This window comes from Lucilia sericata, unplaced genomic scaffold (assembly GCF_015586225.1).
Source record: "Lucilia sericata isolate MDLA Ls3-8-SP2 unplaced genomic scaffold, ASM1558622v1 Contig000973F_arrow, whole genome shotgun sequence".
Taxonomy (NCBI): domain Eukaryota; kingdom Metazoa; phylum Arthropoda; class Insecta; order Diptera; family Calliphoridae; genus Lucilia; species Lucilia sericata.
The window spans coordinates 160,701-179,086 of NW_023994956.1; the positions used below are offsets into that span (position 1 = coordinate 160,701).

General features: G+C 30.8%; 1 protein-coding gene across 7 annotated transcripts in view; it reads right to left on the minus strand.

Annotated features, from left to right (window-relative positions):
• Positions 1-15,277, minus strand: part of LOC119609388 (potassium voltage-gated channel protein eag) — a 103,158-nt gene extending 87,881 nt beyond the window's left edge. For 6 of the 7 annotated variants that reach the window (XM_037964143.1, XM_037964147.1, XM_037964142.1 and 3 more), the window contains exon 1: positions 14,700-15,277. In XM_037964143.1, coding sequence (XP_037820071.1) covers positions 14,700-14,778 — 79 coding nt within the window. In that variant the 5' untranslated portion in view covers positions 14,779-15,277. The remainder of the gene's footprint in view (positions 1-14,699) is intronic. The other variant, XM_037964146.1, reaches the window with a different exon arrangement.
• Positions 15,278-18,386: the final 3,109 nt, after the last annotated feature.

Consider the following 18,386-nt stretch of genomic DNA (forward strand, 5'->3'; position numbering starts at 1 on the left):
ATATACTATAGACTAGATTATAGAGTAGACTATAGACTAGACTAGACCATAGACTAAGCTATAGACTAAACTATTGAATAAATTGAAGAATAGACTACAGACTAGAATGTAGACTAGACTATAGACTAAACTATAGACTGGAATGTAGACTAGACTATAGACTCGACTATACATTAGACTATAGACAAGACTATAGGCTAGACTATAGGCTAGACTATAGACTAGACTATGGACTAGACTGTAGACTAGACTTCAATATAGACTATACTATAGACTATAGACTAGACAACAGACTAGACTGTAGACTATATTATAGACTAGACTATAGACTAGACTATAGACTAGATTATAGACTAGAATATTGACTAGACTATAGACTAGACTATAGACTATACTAATACTACACTATAGACTAGACTATAGACTAGACTTTAGACTAGACTATAGACTAGACTATAGACTAGACTATAGACTAGACTATAGACTAGACTATAGACTAGACTATAGACTAGACTAATACTACACTATAGACTAGACTATAGACTAGACTTTAGACTAGACTATAGACTAGACTATAGACAACTATAGACTAGACTATAGACTAGACTATAGACTAGACTATAGACTAGACTATAGACTAGACTATAGACTAGACTATAGACTAGACTATAGACTAGACTATAGACTAGACTATAGACTACTAGACTAAAGACTAGACTATAGACTAGACTATAGACTAGACTATAGACTAGACTATAGACTAGACTATAGACTAGACTATAGACTAGACTATAGACTAGACTATAGACTAGACTATAGACTAGACCATAGACTAGACATAGACTAGACTATAGACTAGACTATAGACTAGACTATAGATTAGACTATATGTTAGACTATAGATAAGACAATAGACTAGACTATAGATTACACTATAGACTAGACTATAGACTTCACTATAACCTAGACTATAGACTAGACTATAGACTAGACTATAGACTAGACTATAGACTAGACTATAGACTAGACTATAGACTAGACTATAGATTAGACTATAGACTAGACTATAGACTAGACTATATAGACTAGACTATAGACTATATACTAGACTATAGACTAGACTATAGACTAGACTATAGACTAGACTATAGACTAGACTATAGACTAGACTATAGACTAGACTATTAGACTAGACTATAGACTACTAGGCTAACTATAGACTAGACTATAGACTAGACTATAGACTAGACTATAGACTAGACTATAGACTAGACTATAGACTAGACTTAGACTAGACTATAGACTAGACTATAGACTGAGACTATAGACAGACTATAGACTAGACTATAGACTAGACTATAGACTAGACTATAGGACTAGACGATAGACTAGACTATAGACTAGACTCTAGACTATAGAGACTAGACTACTAGACTAGACTATAGACTAGACTAGAATAGGGGGGGGGACTAAGACTATAGACTAGACTATAGACTAGACTATAGACTAGACTATAGACTAGGACTATCGACTAGACTATAGACTAGACTATAGACTAGACTATAGACTAGACTATAGACTAGACTATAGACTAGACTATAGACTAGACTATAGACTAGACTATAGACTAGACTATAGACTAGACTATAGACTAGACTATAGACTAGACTATAGACTAGACTATAGACTAGACTATAGACTAGACTATAGACTACACTATAGACTAGACTATAGACTAGACTATAGACTAGACTATAGACTAGACTATAGACTAGACTATAGACTAGACTATAGACTAGACTATAGACTAGACTATAGACTAGACTATAGACTAGACTATAGACTAGACTATAGACTAGACTATAGACTAGACTATAGACTAGACTATAGACTAGACTATAGACTAGACTATAGACTAGACTATAGACTAGACTATAGACTAGACTATAGACTAGACTATAGACTAGACTATAGACTAGACTATAGACTAGACTATAGACTAGACTATAGACTAGACTATAGACTAGACTATAGACTAGACTATAGACTAGACTATATACTAGACTATAGACTAGACTATAGACTAGACTATAGACTAGACTATAGACTAGACTATAGACTAGACTATAGACTAGACTATAGACTAGACTATAGACTAGACTATAGACTAGACTATAGACTAGACTATAGACTAGACTATAGACTAGACTATAGACTAGACTATAGACTAGACTATAGACTAGACTATAGACTAGACTAGACTAGACTATAGACTAGACTATAGACTAGACTATAGACTAGACTATAGACTAGACTATAGACTAGACTATAGACTAGACTATAGACTAGACTATAGACTAGACTATAGACTAGACTATAGACTAGACTATAGACTAGACTATAGACTAGACTATAGACTAGACTATAGACTAGACTATAGACTAGACTATAGACTAGACTATAGACTAGACTATAGACTAGACTATAGACTAGACTATAGACTAGACTATAGACTAGACTATAGACTAGACTATAGACTAGACTATAGACTAGACTATAGACTAGACTATAGACTAGACTATAGACTAGACTATAGACTAGACTATAGACTAGACTATAGACTAGACTATAGACTAGACTATAGACTAGACTATAGACTAGACTATAGACTATAGACTAGACTATAGACTAGACTATAGACTAGACTATAGACTAGACTATAGACTAGACTATAGACTAGATTATAGACTAGACTATAGACTAAACTATAAACTGGACTATAAAATAGACTATAAACTAGACTATAGTTTAGACTATAGCAAAACAATAGACTAGACTATTGCAGCCAATATAGTCATGAATATTCCGATTTTTTTTCTCTTCTAGCATTTCAAAAATAATCCACCATTTCTGTGCTACAACAATTACATTACCCATGTTCGCGTGTACATGCGGCGCAACCATTTGCTTGAGTACCATAAAACAATTATTATGTTACATTTATTTTTAAAACATTGCCGGGAAGCATCAACCATACTGCTCTTGTACTTGTAATACAATTAAATTATGTTCTTAAGACAATAGTATGGAATAGAAAATAAAAAACTAACAATGCGTTCGCAATTTCATTTTAGTTTAGAAAAAAAAAAAAAAAAATACGAGCAATAAGGATAAAATAGTTAAAAATATATATAGGTTAAACTAAAAAAATTATTTTCATATTACTTTAAGGAAAATTTAACTTTTAATTTGAGTTGTTCTGGCTATAATACAAACAAATAATCATCATTTTGCAGCTAAAAGTATGCTTCACTTTTTATTGAGTACATATCTCTTTTACTCGCCTAGGAGGTATGCTATGCAAGCTAAACGTTAGAAATTTTTATTTGTTTTATTTCCTTTATCTTTCTCTTTTTCATTGTCTTTTAGCCTTATAAATTAAGAATAAAGTTAAAATTCTTCAATTTGTTTTATTTGAGTAACATTGTAGTCAGAAAGTATTTTCAAAACTTTTCAAACGTCTTCTTTTTTATTTTTTGTTGTAAATCAAGAGTAATAAGAGTTAGAAAGTGTTCTTCTCAGCTTTTCTGTTAGCAGGTTTTTTTTGGAGTTTTAGGAACAAATATGTAATAATACAAATTTTAATATTTTTTTTTTTTGTTGAGTACATGGTAAATGCAATTTAAATTTCATTTAGTGATAAGTGCAAGAAACTTTGTATAAAAAAAAGAATACTGGCAAAAAATTAAAAGAAGTTTTAAATTATTGTCTAATTTGGAGGGAAAAGATATAAAAATCTTCAGTACAATCTAATCCATACTCGATAGTATAATCTATAGTCTAGTTTATAGTCAAGTCTATAGTCTAGTCAATAGTTTCCTCTTTAATGTAGTCTATAGTTTGTTTATTGTCTAATCTATAGTCTGGTCTGTAGTCTATAGTCTAGTGTAGAGTCCTGTCTATAGTCCATTCTATAATCTAGTCTATAGTCTGGTCTATAGTCTAGTATATAGTCTAGTCTATTGTCTAATCTGTAGTCTGGTCTATAGTCTAGTCTATAGTCTAGTTTATAGTCTAGTCTATGGTCTAATCTGTAGTCTAGTCTATAGTCAAGTCTATTGTCTAGTCTGCAGTCTAGTCTATAGTCTAGTCTACAGTCTAGTCTATAGTCTAGTCTTTAGTCTATTCTATAGTCTAGTATATAGTCTAGTCTATAGTCTAGTCTATAGTCTAGTCTATATCTAGTCTATAGTCTAGTCTATAGTCTAGTCTATAGTCTAGTCTATAGTCTAGTCTATAGTCTAGTCTATAGTCTAGTCTATAGTCTAGTCTATAGTCTAGTCTATAGTCTAGTCTATAGTCTAGTCTATAGTCTAGTCTATAGTCTAGTCTATAGTCTAGTCTATAGTCTAGTCTATAGTCTAGTCTATAGTCTAGTCTATAGTCTAGTCTATAGTCTAGTCTATAGTCTAGTCTATAGTCTAGTCTATAGTCTAGTCTATAGTCTAGTCTATAGTCTAGTCTATAGTCTAGTCTATAGTCTAGTCTATAGTCTAGTCTATAGTCTAGTCTATAGTCTAGTCTATAGTCTAGTCTATAGTCTAGTCTATAGTCTAGTCTATAGTCTAGTCTATAGTCTAGTCTATAGTCTAGTCTATAGTCTAGTCTATAGTCTAGTCTATAGTCCTAGTCTATAGTCTAGTCTATAGTCTAGTCTATAGTCTAGTCTATAGTCTATAGTCTAGTCTATAGTCTAGTCTATAGTCTATAGTCTAGTCTATAGCCTAGTCTATAGTCTAGTCTATAGTCTAGTCTATAGTCTAGTCTATAGTCTAGTCTATAGTCTAGTCTATAGTCTAGTCTAGTCTATAGTCTAGTCTATAGTCTAGTCTATAGTCTAGTCTATAGTCTAGTCTATAGTCTAGTCTATAGTCTAGTCTATAGTCTATAGTCTAGTCTATAGTCTAGTCTATAGTCTAGTCTATAGTCTAGTCTATAGTCTAGTCTATAGTCTAGTCTATAGTCTAGTCTATAGTCTAGTCTATAGTCTAGTCTATAGTCTAGTCTATAGTCTAGTCTATAGTCTAGTCTATAGTCTAGTCTATATCTAGTCTATAGTCTAGTCTATAGTCTAGTCTATAGTCTAGTCTATAGTCTAGTCTATAGTCTAGTCTATAGTCTAGTCTATAGTCTAGTCTATAGTCTAGTCTATAGTCTAGTCTATAGTCTAGTCTATAGTCTAGTCTATAGTCTAGTCTATAGTCTAGTCTATAGTCTAGTCTATAGTCTAGTCTATAGTCTAGTCTATAGTCTAGTCTATAGTCTAGTCTATAGTCTAGTCTATAGTCTAGTCTATAGTCTAGTCTATAGTCTAGTCTATAGTCTAGTCTATAGTCTAGTATATAGTCTAGTCTATAGTCTAGATTGTAGTCTAGTCTATAGTCTAGATTGTAGTCTAGTTCTAATATATCCAGTTCATCGAAAACTTTAGCAACAATGTGTAAAAATTATATAGTTTTGTTAAATCCTTTAATGTTTCTTTTCATTCAAATTTATTTGCGTTTTTCTTGGTAAAATGTTTAATCCACTACTTTATTACCAAAAAAGTAAAACTAACAAAAAAATAAATACTAAAATAAACTATAAATTTAAATTAAGTTATAATCATTTCTTACTCAAACAAATTTTACACAAAAAATGTAGCTGCAATAAAAAAATAGTAGCAGTATCAGCGCTACTTTTTCCTAAGTCCGAAAGAAAAACTATAATGTAAATATTTTACTTAAACTTTTTATAACATGTTTTTACTGGATGTAAGCAGAAAATAAAGGGGGAGACGTAATGCTTTACTGAGGGTGTAAATTCATGTTTTACTTTCAAGTACTTAAAATTTTAATAAAATATAAATGGGTTTTTGATACCAAGGATACTAGTATGGATTCTAGGGAGTAATAGAGAAAAAAATTGGAAAACAGCAAAACTGTATTAAGTTATAAAGGTTTATATTTGTTTAATGCTGGGTACATGGTTCAGGGTCAAACGAAATAAAGGGGTGGCTTAAGTCCAAAGTGTAAAAGGTTAAAATGTGGTTACTTTTGTGAAGTTAAACTATTTTAAATAAGAATTGTTTAATTTCAGTAGAACTATTACAATTTGTGGTATTGTCAAAATGTGTAGCCTACATTAAGGCTGTAGATTAAAAGTCTACTTTAGAGAGGGAAATAAAAGTAAAATTGTTTGATTTTTATAGAAAAACCACTGCTTTTGAAAAAAATTCTTACTACTTTGTTAACTTTATAATTTTTAAATGAAATACTTAAAGTCCGACCATTTATTTACCAATTTTCCCTTTCCCTCCTTTAATTTTTCCATTTTATCGGATTTCTTAAACAAATTTTAATATAGACACTTACTTCTTATTTACTTAAAACGTGGAAACATGTACGAAAAAGAAAAACTACTTGAAATTCTTAACGAATAGTTTGATTGAAATTTTAGTGTAAATTTTGTAAACTTGTAAAAAAGGGGAGGTTTTTTCAGTCCCAGGTAACAGAAATAAAAACCGGAACTAAAAACCATAACAATAATCATAAAAAGTAAAACTTATAGAGTTAAAACTGGAAGAATTTGTTACTATATTTATATTTTACTATTATTTACTTAAAGCTACAGAAATATAGCCACATTTTAGAAAGACATGAAATGACATGATATTTAAGGATTTACATTAGAACAAGGTTTCAACTATAGACCATACTATAGACTAGACTACAGACCAGACTACAGACTAGACTATATACTATGCTATAGACTAGACACTAGATTAGACACTAGACTAGAATATAAACTAGACTATAGACTAGACTATGGACTAGACTATAGACTAGACTATAGACTAGACTATATACTAGGCTATAGACTAGACTATATACTAGGCTATAGACTAGACTATAGACTAGACTATAGACTAGACTATAGCCTAGAATATAGACTAGACTATAGACTAGACTATAGACTAGACTATAGACTAGACTATAGACTAGACTATAGACTAGACTATAGACTAGACTATAGACTAGACTATAGACTAGACTATAGACTAGACTATAGACTAGACTATAGACTAGACTATAGACTAGACTATAGACTAGACTATAGACTAGACTATAGACTAGACTATAGACTAGACTATAGACTAGACTATAGACTAGACTAGACAAGACTATAGACTAGACTATAGACTAGACTATAGACAAGACTATAGACTAGACTATAGACTAGACTATACTAAAAACTTGCCAATAGATTCGTCTGCAGATTTATCTACAGACTGACTAATCGATAAACCCGTACAGAGAAGTTTCGCTTCAAAATGTTGCCATTACTTTGGGCATTATTTTCCTAAACTAAAATATTCTGCAGAATAACAAATTTTTATTTTATAATTTTAAAAACCACTTTCCCTTAAAATATTCTACAAAAATATTGTGTTTTCAGTGTGAAAAAAATTGTAAAGCCTACTTTTTATGGTTTACATTTTATAGCTTTTACAAATTAAAAGCAACTAAACAACAACAACAAACATAATCATAATAATAACCCCTCAAAAACACATTTCGATTGTGTTAGTTAGAATTAATTATTCATTAGCAATTTGCTGTTGTGTTCTTGCTGCCACAAAAATACATGATGTTTTGATTTTAAAATTCTATATTTATTTCAAACCCCCTGCCACATCTTATGACAAGGAAATGCCCCCAAATAACACCCTCTAGTTTATAAATAGGAGCCAAAGTGTAAAAAAAATCAAAAAACTTGTGCAAATATTTAGCACTTGAAAGGAATTATTATTGCCTTTTGGTGTTAATGAACTTTTAATGATTTTTTGTGTTTTATTTTCTGTAGTCTACTTTTAGGTTTTATATAATTACTATTATGTATAAATAATTCAAACATGCGAGATTAAAGTATAAATTGACTGGTTTGTTTTTTTTAATAAATAAAATATTAAATTTCTTTTTTTCATCAGTTTTAATATTTGTTTGTTTTTTTTCAAAATTTTTATCTTTGACCGCCGAAAAGTACTGTATGAATAATTTATACAGATTTCTTACTTTTATGGGTATTTCAAAGGCAAGAGAAAAAGGTAGTGAATATTGTTTTTTTGGGCAGTTAAGGGTGGGAAAAGGTTTACAAATTATAAAAGAGGAAACGAAAATGTTATTTTCGTTGATATTACTTTAAACGGGAAAAAAGGAGGTAAATCTGGTAGACATCGATTTTTGTTTGGAAATACAAAATCCATATAAGATGTATAGTAGATTTAGACTAGACTATAACATATAATCTAGTCTATAGTCTCGTCAATAGTCTAGTCTATGGTCTAGTCTATAGTCTAGTCTATAGTCTAGTCTATAGTCTAGTCTATAATCTAGTCTATAGTCTAGTCTATAGTCTAGTCTATAGTCTAGTCTATAGTCTAGTCTATAGTCTAGTCTATAGTCTAGTCTATAGTCTAGTCTATAGTCTAGTCTATAGTCTAGTCTATAGTCTAGTCTATAGTCTAGTCTATAGTCTAGTCTATAGTCTAGTCTATAGTCTAGTCTATAGTCTAGTCTATAGTATAGTCTAGTCTATAGTATAATCTAGTCTATAGTATAGTCTAGTCTATAGTCTAGTCTATAGTCTAGTCTATAGTCTAGTCTATAGTTTAGTCGATAGTCCAATCTATAGTCTAGTCTATAGTCTAGTCTAGTCTTTGGTCTAGTTTATAATCTAGTCTATAATCTAGTCTAGTCTAAAGTCTAGTCTAAAGTCTAGTCTAAAGTCTACACAATATTATTACAATTGTTTCCTTAAATATTTTTCTACTTCCAAGCAGCGAAATCTGCCTGGTATTTCCCCACTTTTCTTTAGTTTTTCCCCCCATTGATTTATCACTTGCCTGTGATAAATTTCCCTTGTTAAACAATTTGCTTATCGCTAAAATTTTATCTTTAAACATACTGAAGTCACTTTACTTAGCACTTTTTCTTATTATGTTCCCTTTTTTCCCGAAGATTTATCTTAAAACAGCCTTAAAGTATGCTGTTGTTTGTTTAACTTCAAGTCTGTTGCTCATTTGACAAGAGAAAGTGCGATGCAGAGAGAGAGAGAGTAACATATTTCCTATTTATGCTTTTTTAGTCATAAAATTCTTAAATATTTTTTAGATTTTGTTCATATTTAGCTCCTGCCGTGCTTTTGGTTGGTACATTTTTACTAGTCTATTAACAGCAGGGGTTGCATATACAAAAGGCAGTCAATAGGTTAAATCTGAAAATGTTTCATGACTGTGTGTGTATGTTGGGAAGTATGCTACTAAAAATTATGTTCACTAGGTTTCATGGTAAAGTGTTTTGTTTGAGAGAAGGGGAGTTTTACTAAAAGGGTTAATAATTTCTAATGGCCCCTAAAAATATGCCAAGAAGCAAAAAACTTTAGAAAAGTAAAGTCATGTTTTCGCATTAATCAAAAGGATTATTAATATTTGAAGACTGGAAATGAATAATTTAGGTTGAGAAGAAATATTAAAGCAAAAAAATTAAGAAAATTTAAAGAGATTGAAAAAGGGTTTATGTAAATAAAAATAGATAGCCCACCTTAAGGCTGTGTTAATAAAAATTTGTAAAAATTACCTTAAATTACTTGTATATTTTTATTATGCAAAAATCTCTGCTAATTAAATTTCTAATGATTATTTTATTGGAAGAAATCTTGTGTTAACAAACAAAATACTTCTGGGGTTTTTTCTATCTTCTTTTTTTGCTAACCTTCTTTTAGGCGTTTGAAATTGATACTTCAGGAATATTTTTATCTTTATGTTTTATCAGCGTAAACAGATCTAGTTAATTTAATTAACGTACAAAATGCTTGTTGTCTTCAAGTGTTGATACTTAACATAATCAATGACTTAATAAATATTGAAATAGATTTCCTGGGAAAAAATCTACATAAAACATAGCATGATTCAAGGAGCTATTAATAGGAATTTTTCTTATTTAGTTAATTAAATACGTTTTATTGTAGTATTTATGAAGAGCAAATTAAAGCATGATTTTAGGGAAAAAAAGACTTTATAGAGAACTAGATAATAAACACCTTAATTGTTAGAAATGTCATAAGAAGTTCGATTTTTAATAATTTGTTTATATTTGCAACATGTTGCTAGTTTTGGCAACATTTTTGTTTGTGACTAACGCCATTGATTTTTCCTAGAAACTCTTCTTACTTTCTACTTAAGTTCTAGTTCTGTTGTTATTCTGTTCTAGTTCTGTTCTAGTTCTGTTGTAATTCTGTTCTAGTTCTGTTCTAGTTCTGTTCTAGTTCTGTTCTAGTTCTGTTCTAGTTCTGTTCTAGTTCTGTTCTAGTTCTGTTCTAGTTCTGTTCTAGTTCTGTTCTAGTTCTGTTCTAGTTCTGTTCTAGTTCTGTTCTAGTTCTGTTCTAGTTCTGTTCTAGTTCTGTTCTAGTTCTGTTCTAGTTCTGTTCTAGTTCTGTTCTAGTTCTGTTCTAGTTCTAGTTCTGTTCTAGTTCTGTTCTAGTTCTGTTCTAGTTCTGTTCTAGTTCTGTTCTAGTTCTGTTCTAGTTCTGTTCTAGTTCTGTTCTAGTTCTGTTCTAGTTCTGTTCTAGTTCTGTTCTGTTCTAGTTCTGTTCTGTTCTAGTTCTGTTCTAGTTCTGTTCTAGTTCTGTTCTAGTTCTGTTCTAGTTCTATTCTAGTTCTATTCTAGTTCTGTTCTAGTTCTGTTCTAGTTCTATTCTAGTTCTGTTCTAGTTCTGTTCTAGTTCTGTTCTAGTTCTGTTCTAGTTCTGTTCTAGTTTTGTTCTAGTTCTGTTCTAGTTCTGTTCTAGTTCTGTTCTAGTTCTGTTCTAGTTCTTTTCTAGTTCTGTTCTAGTTCTGTTCTAGTTCTGTTCTAGTTCTGTTCTAGTTCTGTTCTAGTTCTGTTCTAGTTCTGTTCTATTTCTGTTCTAGTTCTGTTCTTGTTCTGTTCTAGTTCTGTTCTAGTTCTGTTCTAGTTCTGTTCTAGTTCTGTTCTAGTTCTGTTCTAGTTCTGTTCTAGTTCTGTTCTTGTTCTGTTCTAGTTCTAGTTCTGTTCTAGTTCTGTTCTTGTTCTGTCCTAGTTCCGTTCTTGTTCTGTTCTACTTCTATTATATCATGCCCCACATCCTCCAAAATTTTGTTGACGTCATCGAAACTATAGTTGCAACAAATACATACATAACACTTAACTAAAAAAAAAACTTTGTTTATAATTTATTGTTGCTGTAAATAAACTTTATACAACATTTAAATTTTAAACCCAATAGTTCAAAAATATATATGAATGTGAGTTTGTAAACATTTGTGGTATTAATGATTGTTACTTCAGAACAATAAATATTATTTCATGATGACGAGGAGCAAGAAAATAAAAACACACTCACACACAATACAAATGTAAAAACCTCATGTGGGTTTGCCTCAAAAAAACCATCAAACCAAACCACACAAGATTTAAAATTGCAGTGTAGTGTACTGTACTCCATACAGTTGTTGATTTATTGTCAGCATCATCATCATCGCTGCTAGTGCATAAACTATATTTTCAGCAAATATTTAATACGTAAAGCAACAAAAATCATGGTGTAAAGAAAACAATGTTGATAATATGAAGTAATTGGAGAAAAACGCTATAAAAATTTAACAAAATATGAAAATTTGTTGAGACTAATTGTTGCTCAACATTGTTGCTAAGTAAGGTTGATTATATAACATTGCTAAAATTGGTTGCAGGTCCTGCTAGCTGTACCATTTCAAACAATATATTCCCTTTAACAAAAAGCGTAAACTTTTTGTCTATATGTTTCTACCAACATAATTTTTTTAAAAGCAATGTTAATGAAAGTTTTTTTTTCAAAAATGTTCCTCAACATGTTGCTAGTAGCAACGTGTAGATGCTGTTTTTTCAATTTTGGTTTAAAAATCGCTTTTATGTGATTATTTATTGCTATTTTTCATGATTTGTAGCTATTTATGTTTCCTTTACCACGAACAGTGTTAAAATTCTTGCAACCACTACCAACCTTCCTCGGTTACATGACGTTCGATGAGAGATTTAAATAATATTACTCTACTGTTCATGTGGCAGGTTTAAAGGCTGATATTTTCATTGAATTTTTGTTTTCTGACAAAATATAAATAACTTTATTTAAATGTTCATAAATAACATTTATCAATATTTGAAAGAGATTAACTATAGTTTTCCAAAAGAGATAAAATGCGAATGAAGTGAAAAAGGGCGTAAAAGGAAAAACTATTTTCTGAAACCACGGAGACGTCAGTTCTTGTTTACTTCAAGTTCTAGTACTTTTCTGTTGTAGTACCTTTCTACTTCTGTTTAAGTTCTGTTCTAGTTCTGTTCTAATTCTGTTCTAGTTCTGTTCTAGTTCTGTCCTATTTATGTTCTATTTCTGTTCTAGTTCTATTCTAGTTCTGTTCTAGTTCTGTTCTAGTTCTGTTCTAGTTCTGTTAAAGTTCTGTTCAAGTTCTGTTCTAGTTCTGTTCTAGTTCTGTTCTAGTTCTGTTCTAGTTCTGTTCTAGTTCTGTTCTAGTTCTGTTTAGTTCTGTTCTAGTTCTGTTCTAGTTCTGTTCTAGTTCTGTCCTATTTATGTTCTATTTCTGTTCTAGTTCTATTCTAGTTCTGTTCTAGTTCTGTTCTAGATCTGTTCTAGTTCTGTTCTAGTTCTGTTCTAGTTCTGTTCTAGTTCTGTTCTAGTTCTGTTCTAGTTCTGTTCTAGTTCTGTTCTAGTTCTGTTCTAGTTCTGTTCTAGTTCTGTTCTAGTTCTGTTCTAGTTCTGTTCTAGTTCTGTTCTAGTTCTGTTCTAGTTCTGTTCTAGTTCTGTTCTAGTTCTGTTCTAGTTCTGTTCTAGTTCTGTTCTAGTTCTGTTCTAGTTCTGTTCTAGTTCTGTTCTAGTTCTGTTCTAGTTCTGTTCTAGTTCTGTTCTAGTTCTGTTCTAGTTCTGTTCTAGTTCTGTTCTAGTTCTGTTCTAGTTCTGTTCTAGTTCTGTTCTAGTTCTGTTCTAGTTCTGTTCTAGTTCTGTTCTAGTTCTGTTCTAGTTCTGTTCTAGTTCTGTTCTAGTTCTGTTCTAGTTCTGTTCTAGTTCTGTTCTAGTTCTGTTCTAGTTCTGTTCTAGTTCTGTTCTAGTTCTGTTCTAGTTCTGTTCTAGTTCTGTTCTAGTTCTGTTCTAGTTCTGTTCTAGTTCTGTTCTAGTTCTGTTCTAGTTCTGTTCTAGTTCTGTTCTAGTTCTGTTCTGTTCTAGTTCTGTTCTAGTTTCTGTTCTAGTTCTGTTCTAGTTCTGTTCTAGTTCTGTTCTAGTTCTGTTCTAGTTCTGTTCTAGTTCTGTTCTAGTTCTGTTCTAGTTCTGTTCTAGTTCTGTTCTAGTTCTGTTCTAGTTCTGTTCTAGTTCTGTTCTAGTTCTGTTCTAGGTTCGGTTTCTAGTTCTGTTCTAGTTCTGTTCTAGTTCTGTTCTAGTTCTGTTCTAGTTCTGTTCTAGTTCTGTTCTAGTTCTGTTCTAGTTCTGTTCTAGTTCTGTTCTAGTTCTGTTCTAGTTCTGTTCAGTTCTGTTCTAGTTCTGTTCTAGTTCTGTTCTAGTTCTGTTCTAGTTCTGTTCTAGTTCTGTTCTAGTTCTGTTCTAGTTCTGTTCTAGTTCTGTTCTAGTTCTGTTCTAGTTCTGTTCTAGTTCTGTTCTAGTTCTGTTCTAGTTCTGTTCTAGTTCTGTTCTAGTTCTGTTCTAGTTCTGTTCTAGTTCTGTTCTAGTTCTGTTCTAGTTCTGTTCTAGTTCTGTTCTAGTTCTGTTCTAGTTCTGTTCTAGTTCTGTTCTAGTTCTGTTCTAGTTCTGTTCTAGTTTGTTCTAGTTCTGTTCTAGTTCTGTTCTAGTTCTGTTCTAGTTCTGTTCTAGTTCTGTTCTAGTTCTGTTCTAGTTCTGTTCTAGTTCTGTTCTAGTTCTGTTCTAGTTCTGTTCTAGTTCTGTTAAAGTTCTGTTCAAGTTCTGTTCTAGTTCTGTTCTAGTTCTGTTCTAGTTCTGTTCTAGTTCTGTTCTTGTGTTCTAGTTCTGTTCTAGTTCTGTTCTAGTTCTGTTCTAGTTCTGTTCTGTTCTAGTTCTGTTCTAGTTCTGTTCTAGTTCTGTTCTAGTTCTGTTCTAGTTCTGTTCTAGTTCTGTTCTAGTTCTGTTCTAGTTCTGTTCTAGTTCTGTTCTAGTTCTGTTCTAGTTCTGTTCTAGTTCTGTTCTAGTTCTGTTCTAGTTCTGTTCTAGTTCTGTTCTAGTTCTGTTCTAGTTCTGTTCTAGTTCTGTTCTAGTTCTGTTCTAGTTCTGTTCTAGTTCTGTTCTAGTTCTGTTCTAGTTCTGTTCTAGTTCTGTTCTAGTTCTGTTCTAGTTCTGTGCTAGTTCTGTTCTAGTTATGTTCTAAATCATGAAACATTTTGTACTTTGTATCCTTTAGCAACAACCTCTCATAAATTCTCATAAATATTCATCCCAAAACTATGCTGTTTATTGTGATAACATACAAAAAGGATTAAATAAATATTAGAAAAATTAAAATTTATACTATTATTTTAAGCTTTTTAAAAACTATCAAATAAATTTACAAGGATTAAAATTTTATAAAAAAAAAGACTACTTACGTTGTGAGTTGGATCTCCTTATAATATTCTCCAGGAATGTATTTTGTGGAGCAACTAAACCTCTTCTTCCGCCCGGCATTTTGTTGGATTTAGCTTTTGAACTAATTTTTACAGAATTTTAGCTAACACCGGTAATTATAAAATATATTTTTTTTGTTATATTTATTTTTTTTAATTTAGCACTAATTATTTTTATTTATTATTTTATATTACTTTTTATATTAAATTATTTTATTATTTATATTATAAGAAACATTTTTGTTGTTTACTTTTTCTTAATTTTTTTTAGCTGGGCTGTGGTTTATTTAATGCTGTGTAGGATGTTGCTTGGCATATGGCAACAATATTTTAAATTGAAATTCTTTAGCAACAACATTTGTAGCGGCAACATTGTTATCAGTCTTGTTATTTTTAAAGTCATAAGTATACATGTTGTTTTAAAACGGGTGAGACAAATATAGATAGTGGGGGGAGCTTAAGCTATAGACCACAAAGTCAACAACAATTTATAATTTACAGCATAGTTTAAGGCGTTCTTGTTGTTATTTTTATAGAAAATTTATTTATTTTTAACAATTAAAAGCTGAAAAGAGATAGAAGAAAAGAAATTTATTAGAAATCGTAACTAAGTTCTAAACTTTTTAAGTATATTTTTAAACTAATTTTTTGAATAAAGACAAGATTCTTTTTTTAGCTTAATTTCAGTTCTAGTTCAGTTCTAGTTCAGTTCTAGTTCAGTTCTAGTTCAGTTCTAGTTCAGTTCTAGTTCAGTTCTAGTTCAGTTCTAGTTCAGTTCTAGTTCAGTTCTAGTTCAGTTCTAGTTCAGTTCTAGTTCAGTTCTAGTTCAGTTCTAGTTCAGTTCTAGTTCAGTTCTAGTTCAGTTCTAGTTCAGTTCTAGTTCAGTTCTAGTTCAGTTCTAGTTCAGTTCTAGTTCAGTTCTAGTTCAGTTCTAGTTCAGTTCTAGTTCAGTTCTAGTTCAGTTCTAGTTCAGTTCTAGTTCAGTTCTAGTTCAGTTCTAGTTCAGTTCTAGTTCAGTTCTAGTTCAGTTCTAGTTCAGTTCTAGTTCAGTTCTAGTTCAGTTCTAGTTCAGTTCTAGTTCAGTTCTAGTTCAGCTCAGTTCTAGTTCAGTTCTAGTTCAGTTCTAGTTCAGTTCTAGTTCAGATCTAGTTCAGTTCTAGTTCAGTCTAGTTCAGTTCTAGGTTCAGTTCTAGTTCAGTTCTAGTTCAGTTCTAGTTCAGTTCTAGTTCAGTTCTAGTTCAGTTGTAGTTCAGTTCTAGTTCAGTTCTAGTTCAGTTCTAGTTCAGTTCTAGTTCAGTTCTAGTTTCAGTTCTAGTTCAGTTCTAGTTTCAGTTCTAGTTCAGTTCTAGTTCAGTTCTAGTTCAGTTCTAGTTCAGTTCTAGTTCAGTTCTAGTTCAGTTCTAGTTCAGTTCTAGTTCAGTTCTAGTTCAGTTCTAGTTCAGTTCTAGTTCAGTTCTAGTTCAGTTCTAGTTCAGTTCTAGTTCAGTTCTAGTTCAGTTCTAGTTCAGTTCTAGTTCAGTTCTAGTTCAGTTCTAGTTCAGTTCTAGTTCAGTTCTAGTTCAGTTCTAGTTCAGTTCTAGTTCAGTTCTAGTTCAGTTCTAGTTCAGTTTAGTTCAGTTCTAGTTCTGTTCTAGTTCAGTTCTACATACGAGACTGCACACTAGATTATAGCCGAGAATGAAGACTATTCTTTTGTCCACACTACCGACTAGTCCAAACGTTAGACCAGACTATAGTCCAGCATATAGATCAGACCATAGTACAGACTATAAAGTCCGGAGTAGACCAGAATATATACCAGACTACGCTATAATCCAGAGTAAAAATTTTTCTTTATTTTTAACTCTTTGGCCAGCATTTTTCTCCTTTCCCTTTAATAAAATTAAACCCAAAGTATTTTCGAAATTCCTTCTTGTATTCACCATTGCATTTAATTTTTTTTAACATAAAAGCTGACTTTAATTAGTTTTTCCGCCATTATGTATAAAAGTGAAGGAAGTATGTATAAAGAAAAAAATTTACAATATAATAAACCATCGACAAAGAGCAAAAGAAAAATACAAAAAAATTAAAAACATTTTAGTTTTAAAAACAATTTTAGTGTGGTCATTTGTTAAACAGTTAAAAACAAAAGCGAAAGAAAAAACGCACAGATAAAAAAGTAAAGTTCGCTTAAAAAATATTTCAACGTTTTAAAAGCATTTTTAAGGCAAACTACAGAGAAAAACATAAACAAATTGAATAAGTGGAAAAGAGTAATAAAAAAACTACTAGATTATGCAATTAAATAAGGTTTTATTAAATTGAAAAGAAACAAAAAAACGAGAGAATGAAGCATAAAAACAGCCTTAAGGTAGGCTATGCAAAATGTAGTGTGTTTACTATAAAACTTTAAGGTAAAGAAAAAATAACATAAATAAGATATTTGTTAAGAATTTTTACTACAGTTTTAACTAACAGATACATTTTACTAGAGGACTTATTGTTAAAAGATTTTCATTAAAATTAAAGAAAAAATTTTTAAGAAATTCCTTAATTAATATTTTGCTCTGTTTATCGTGGCGTATACTTGTTGCAGATTTGTAGTATGAATTAAATATTAAGTATACGTAGAATTTCACGCTAATGAAATCAATTAAAAATGTTTAAAGCATTTTAATTATTCCTCCCTAAACTAACTAAAACTTCATTTTATTAGATGCCACGTATGAGTAATAATAATTTCCTTAATCCTAAAATTTAAACTAATTAATACTTCAACAAGTTTCTTACAATTCTCTATCGCACATAACCCCTTAATTTGAAATCTTATCTTCTTATTCGGTTAGCTATAAATCAATTTCCTTAATCTCTAAGCAAATTAGCTTTATTCATTACATTTCCTGTTTCCCCTATTAATTAATTATCTTAACTGGCGGTGCTTTCATATCTTGGCATTTAGCGCTTTAAATCTTTTATTGAATATGGCAAAATAATTATGATTAAAATCAACCACGAAAATTTCTAATTTGAAACACAATAAATTAAACAGAATAAATTAATAAATACCAAGAATTGAGCAACTAAATCAAAGAAAAATTTACCAACTTTCTTAAGGTGAAACGAGGATACAGAAGAGTTTGTAGACAAAGTTATCAACAAACGAGTTTAGCCCTAGACTATAGACTAGACTATAGAATAGACTATAGACTAGACTATAGACTAGACTATAGAATACACTATAGACTAGACTATAGACTAGATTATAGACTAGACTACAGACTACACTATAGACTAGACAATAGACTAGACTAGACTAGACTATAGGCTAAACTGTAGACTAGACTATAGAGTAGACTATAGACTAGACTAGACTATAGACTAGACTATAGACTAGACTATAGACTAGACTATAGACTAGACTATAGACTAGATTATAGACTAGACTATAGACTAGACTATAGACTAGACTATAGACTAGACTATAGACTAGACTATAGACTAGACTATAGACTAGACTATAGACTAGACTATAGACTAGACTATAGACTAGACTATAGACTAGACTATAGACTAGACTATAGACTAGACTATAGACTAGACTATAGACTAGACTATAGACTAGACTAGACTAGACTATAGACTAGACTATAGACTAGACTATAGACTAGACTATAGACTAGACTTTAG